Source organism: Carassius carassius, chromosome 5, assembly GCF_963082965.1.
Source record: "Carassius carassius chromosome 5, fCarCar2.1, whole genome shotgun sequence".
Classification (NCBI taxonomy): Eukaryota; Metazoa; Chordata; class Actinopteri; order Cypriniformes; family Cyprinidae; genus Carassius; species Carassius carassius.
Window position 1 is genome coordinate 28,601,555 of NC_081759.1, and position 6,618 is coordinate 28,608,172.

Below are 6,618 nucleotides of genomic sequence, written 5' to 3' on the forward strand. Positions count from 1 at the left end.
GTGGCTGTAGAGGGAATAGTCACATGCTATTTATTGTTTACATGACTGTCTCTAAAAAATCAGTAAAGTGCATATAATACGTTTTTAGCATATAATAATATAATGATTTAAGATTTAGTGCAGATTATTGTATACGGTAATCACATGATATAAGAATATATTTAGTACACAGTTTCGACACATCTGTGATTTGGTATTGTACATGGGGTATTGTATGGGAATATACATTTTATTTTATTAGGATCTAAAACTTCCAAAAAATACAAAAATCTTTTATTTAGTAAGATCTACACAGATTCTCCAAGCAAACTCCTTCTTACCAAAGTGGCCTAAAATGTGTACAAATATAGTTTGATCTGATCCCGGCCTAAATCTAAATGCGAAAAACAGTGAATCAGCCTTTTCTTTTTTTTTTAAACACACAGGAGGAATAAACAGACATAGGCTACACAAGTTTAAAATGTGTTTGTGATCAGGAAGTGGGCTCGAAACGGTGGTCACAATTGGAGTCAGCACACCACCAGTATACAATTTGTCTCTGTCCTAAATCACATTGGAAGACACTGACGAGCAAATGAGAAGAATGTGCTGAGTCATTCGTCCATCTTCTCTAAGCCCCTCTTTCTGTTCATGTTCACTGAGTCATTCGTACACTCCCTCTATCAAGCACACTCACAGTGAGTGATCAGTCCACAGTCATTCATTTACTCACATCATTCATACCGAGATGAAGTAAAAGTGCATTTTTTGGCAACATACACACACAGACGTTACAGAACTCTCTCAGTCTCGGTCCGCGTGGTGAATTTCTGCCGTGATTTGTGTCTCCACAGCAGCAGAGCCAGAATCAGCAGCAGTATGAGTCCCACCACACCACCAACAATGCCCAGCTTCAGAGCAAGTCCAGTGTCTGTATTTTGGGGTTCAAATGTGGCACAAGACTTATGATCCTCTGCACTGACGCCACCTTTATTCACAGCTTCTACACATATGTGCATACCAGACTCAACATCCTCCAATAGTGCTGCCCTCTTTCTCTCCTCCACCTCTATCTTCTCCATTATTTTGCCATTCCTCATCACCTTGACATTGTAGTTGGTGACAGTGGAGGTGGGAGCACACCAGTGCACCAAAACCCCTTTGCCACCCAGTTGAGTCAGAGTCAAGAGGTGCGGTGGACTAGGGGGAGTGAAACCATTGCTCAACCCCGGGCAGAGGCAGCCTGTGGCTTCAGCAAGCTCCAGGCAGGTATGCTGCTGCTCCACACACATATCATAATTGCACGGATTGAGATCTGGGAGTTCTGATTGAGTTGAGGATGAGCTGGGAGGATCAGTGATGGCGTCCTCATATAGACTGTAGTAATCATTCCCTACAGAAGAGTGGGAACGGGGTCGAGTGCTCTGAGATGATGAAGATGATGATGACACAAAGGAGAGGTCCAGAAAGCTGATGCTGAGAAGAAGGATGACAGGACATCCACACCCCAACATGACTCCTGCTAAAAAAAAATAAAAAAATAAATCAGTCACTACTGCCAAGTTCACACTTGATTGGCTGTGATTGGGGGGAAATCTACGGTTAATCAGCGCTCAGCAATCTTTGTGTGAAAAACTGTTGAGACAAGCTACGGCCAGTGAGAGAGCATGGCATGGGTTGAGGTCACTGAAATAAAAACAGCAGCGGCAACATTCTTTCTTTAAGAAAAGTGTGGAAATAAGAAATGGAACAAAGGTTTTTGAGAACAGATCATCACGCAAACAGCTTGCAGTGCTAATTTCTTTCAATTTTCAAATAAATAACTCCTGTTTCATGTGTTGTTTTGTGTCATTCCTGCTCCATGTCTCATACGTATTTTCGTGATAAAACATGGTTTGGGGACTGGATTGAGTCATTGGGTGACAGCAGAGCCGGCCCTAGACCTTTGGGGGCCCTAAGCAAAATTCGGTTGGAGGCCCCTTTGACCGTTTTAAGTAAGGCCTAAAGAAAAGCAATGAGTACCTTATAACTATACTGTACATATTATATCTACTATGTTATTTTTACATTTTTTAGTCTATTAAATTATGTTTAAATTATTCTATGTATGCTGTATGTTAATTATCTTTTTTACGCTGCTGGTCCTGAGTAAGTATTTTGTTCTTATGTGGCAACATGTACAGAATGACAATAAAAGACCTTGAGTTCTTGAGTTGAGTTCCATGTTTGATGTCTAAAAGGAAAATGATGATACCACTGAGCTGAATGGCAGTGCAGTTCAACGAACACACACTGATGAACTTGCTGAATAAGAAGACTGATAAAGTGATTTTCACTGACCTTCAAAGAAACATTTTTAATTGACACCAGAGTTTATGAGGCACAAACAACAGCCTATATATAATTTAAATGAAATCGAGCAAATAGAATAACATTTAAATAAAATATTATATATAATAATAAATAGAACATTTAAATGTTTGAATTTTTCAAGTAACAAAATTAACAATAACATCTAAAACACCACAAACAAGATTAATAGTAACAATAATAAGAATTAGGTAATATTTCAATAGAACTATTAAAATCCATATTTGTGCAGAATGATGTGCTCAAAGCAACATGGAGTCACAGTGTGCAGCGCTGCGCTGCTTAAGTGGGCATTTAAAAGTTCACGGCACAAAGCGAAGAAATGTCGAGCGCACAAATCCTAATGTATATCTGTCCAACAGTTTATTGATCATGTGTTTCTTCACAGTTTTAAATTCCAGTTATTGTGCGTTTGATGCCGATTCATAGCCTAGTCCTTGTGATGTGTGTGATCTAACAGGCAGACGGTAGCGAGTCGTTTATAAACAGCAACAAACATAAAATACAAAATAAAGTCATTTTATGCAAATCAACAGCCTTTTATCTAGAGATCAAGCATTATAATGTAAATATATCATATGATATATTGGAGAGAGTTTTACCGTGCACGAGACGCGCCCTTTTTGAATAACGTTTATGAATGGAGAATGTTTGACGAGGAAAAACGAGTAAACTTTAATTTAATGATGTAAATAGTAGGCCTGTCGTGATAGTCGATAAATCAATTAATCGCACTATAAAAAAAATGAGCTCGATAATTTTTTCGGCCGCGATAATTTCTTTTTTCAATTTTTTTTTGTAACATGTCACGATGTGTAGTCAGTCTGGAGCGCAGCCTGTGGACAGCCCGTGGCAGACACACCCTTTCCGATGGCAAAGTTGTCCCAGGAATAAAGAGATAACGACCTCACTTGTCTCCATTGAATCCAATGGGGTCGCTGTCCATTTCTTTTACTGTCTATGGTGTCAACGCGCCCAGTGAGTTCACACACACACACACACACACACACACACACACACACACACACACACACACACACACACACACACACACACACACACACACACACACACACACACACACACACTTAAAACATAACCGACTGTGTTTACGAGAATACTTGCCGAAACAATTATTTTTAGAGTGACTCTAGGGGGCCCCCTGCTGGCTACGGGGCCCTTTGCAATTGCAAGGGTCACTTAGTGGCTTGGCCGGCTCTGGGTGACAGAGTTGTTGTGATCTTGTGTAGTGTGCGACCTCTTGTTGCAGATCATTTACGTAGTGTCACGTAGTGTGAACATCATGACTTCAAGACAGACAAGTCATGTAGTCTGAACAGCACAGCGATCTTTAAAGACATTTAAAGTTGTGTATTTTGAATTAGGCTTTGCATGACAGTTATGTCAATTTGATTAACAGTTCTTCTGAACTTGACTTGACTGCATCATTTTTATCAATGCACAAAATTTTATTAAATTTTTATTTTTTTACAATGTAACTTCAGAATCAAATCAAATGATTTGGGATTCATTGCATTATTAACCATTCTTGCCTTATTTGTGTATACTATTTACATAACATTTTATGAATGTGCTAGAAGAACAACACTTAAAAATGTTAAATAAAAATGTTAAAGATTGAAATGTATTTCTAAATTATTAGCTTTAGGTCATTACATTGACATCTATTTGGCACGTAAAAAACAAGTCTAATTACTGTAACTCAATCATTTTTTTCACAATGTTTTTCAGGCAACATAAGAACTTCATAACATCTAAATGAAGTCAAAATTCAAATGAAAAATATGCATTTTGTTACACCAACAACGTTCATTTTAAAGATTCAAACCAAGCTGAAATGAATACTTCCTCAGTGTAACAGCAACTGACTGTTATCACTTTTTAAGGTGCTATATTGGCATTTTTGGTCAAGGCTTTTGTTCTACCAGCAAAGATTGTACTACAAATTACCCGACAGATACAGGCAGTTTGAATCATTGATAGCTGCACATTCTGTTTCAGCAACACTGTCTATGTCAACCTGACTATGCATCAGGTACTTTTAGGGATCAAGCTGAATTTCCTGAATTGAAAAAAAACCCAGAAAGAATAATCACCACTGAACTGGCTTTGGAATGAATGCTGAGTAAACAGCCAGTGGAACTTCAGAACTTGCTTTCTCAAGTGACATTCTAGAGCTTCAGTGCAGATTATCCCATAAAAAACTATTTACATTTAGCAGAGTGAATACTAACAATCCAGCTGTTCCAAATCACTCCACTGCAAAACACACCAGTAAGCAAACTTCTACACATATGTGGGTGAGTGTGTGTACCATGCAGTTTCAGCTGCCCTCGGATAAAGTATCGATTAACATTCTTTGCCATGGATAAACTCCATTTAAAACCAGTCAGAGAACATTGGTATGAGTTTTGGAGAGAAAAACACTATAGCCATGTGATTAAGGAATGCAGGTTTTCAGGCTATTTTGATGAGTAAGTAAAAGGCTTTTGTATTGAGCCTGTCTCTTAGCTATTTTGCGTCAAAACTAAAGTTGTAGCGTATTGAATAAAGAACCTTTAATTTCTTACCTTATTTTGTCAGTAGTCCAAGAAATATTATCTTACGATCTTAAAATCTGACTGTGTTTTTCTGGTGTCCTCTTTCCTTTGCTCTCATTCCCTTGCTACAGCAATGCTTTCTCTAATAACTCCCCAACAATCACCTCCTTTTTCTTCCAAACCCATCCCCCTCTCACCCTCTTTCTCTCATCGCTCCACCTTTTTTCATTTAATAGGCTTTCTGACAAAGAGCATGTGTGAGTAGTATGTGCACATGCCACTAATGAATCACAGCTACAGTACATTTGCAGGTCTGAAACCTGACGTAAGATGCACACACTCATTCAGTATTTCTGAGGTAATGTTGAGCAACTGCTACATTTGAACTCTGATGCAAAGAGATAGTATTTCATACACAACTGCACTTCAATTTATCTGCTGGAAACACATTCTTTTGGTCCTATGGCAGCAGAAAACGTTTTAGGTAAACATCCACTTACACTGAACACAGCACAGTGGTAACTAGAATTGTGGATTTGGTGTTCTACTAAAAATATTTACTGTATCCTGGAAACAGGTGTGTGTTTGTGTGTGCACGTGTGTGTGTGTGTATGACAGAGATTGGTTTTGGTGCAGCTGCTCTGGACACAGAGGGAAGTCTGTATTTTTCCATACTCTGAATGACATAAAGAGTCAAAGTTCACATTATTCATAAATGTACGCACAATCACACACTTCCGTGCACACGCCTTAACACTTACACATGTCATACAGCACTCTGGTCAAGGTTATTTCATCCATATACTTTTTTGGTTGAGTCATAGTCTCAATTGTGAAAAAGGTTCACGTGAAAGACTGACTTCAGACAGACTGTCCTACAGTGATGACTCAGGTTTACCATCAACACACACACACACACACACAAACACACACATAACATAAAAAGTGTTAAATGCTATTCAAAGTTAAAAATTGTATGTTACAGACATTTGTAAACAAGTATACAAAACACTTTATGATTTTTTATAACAAAAAGTAAAGTAAAATAAGAGTCAGGGTAAAGGTAAAGACGGTTTCCGAGACAGTTTTAATATGACCTTCATAAGTTAGTTAATAGTTCACATAAAACTGCCTGACTTTAAAGAAACTTGTCAATTCCTATGTAATTTACTTGTACGTATGACAATATTTAATATTTAATGTAATATTAATGGGTCATGCTGTCTGGATAATTTTCCTCTGAGTTTTGTAGCTCCAGAGGAAGAGTGTTTAGAAACACCGGACAGATGACACACACAATCCCCGATGGAGTTTTGAGGTATTAAATGTAGTGACATATTTACATTTCAAAACCATTTGTATTCTTTTAGGGAGGATTTTCCTCTTTTTCAAGGGTCAAACTGTGGTTAGGAAACTGAGAGATCTCTTGTTATCCATGACTACTCTGGATCACAGGAAGCAAGTCTCTTACCAGCATGAAGTGCATTTAAAAACATCTGATGGTGTAACAGTGTTTTATTACAAAGCCTTCCTGACATTTGAGAACGAGGGAGGCTACAGGGTCTCAATTCAAGCTCTAAATTCCACTTTAACTTAGTTATAGAAATAAAGGAATGCTGAAACTCCCTCAAAACTACAAAGGGGTATCAAGGATGCATTCAAAAATGTCCTTTTCTTCTTTATGCCCTCGTAAGAAACTGGACAGGTC

General features: G+C 38.0%; 1 protein-coding gene across 1 annotated transcript; it reads right to left on the reverse strand.

The window, feature by feature from the left end:
• Window positions 1–210: 210 nt before the first annotated feature.
• Window positions 211–5,079, reverse strand: LOC132140397 (leucine-rich repeat neuronal protein 4-like). The gene is made up of 2 exons (XM_059549183.1): window positions 4,941–5,079; window positions 211–1,498 (listed from the first exon to the last, which is right to left on the reverse strand). Exon 2 carries the CDS (start codon window positions 1,491–1,493, stop codon window positions 771–773), a length of 723 nt encoding a protein of 240 aa, XP_059405166.1. The 5' UTR covers window positions 1,494–1,498; window positions 4,941–5,079; the 3' UTR covers window positions 211–770.
• Window positions 5,080–6,618: the final 1,539 nt, after the last annotated feature.

Bases quoted from the DNA above. Each gene is read 5' to 3' on its own strand.
- LOC132140397 (XM_059549183.1), bottom strand. From the start codon at position 1,493: ATGTTGGGGTGTGGATGTCCTGTCATCCTTCTTCTCAGCATCAGCTTT.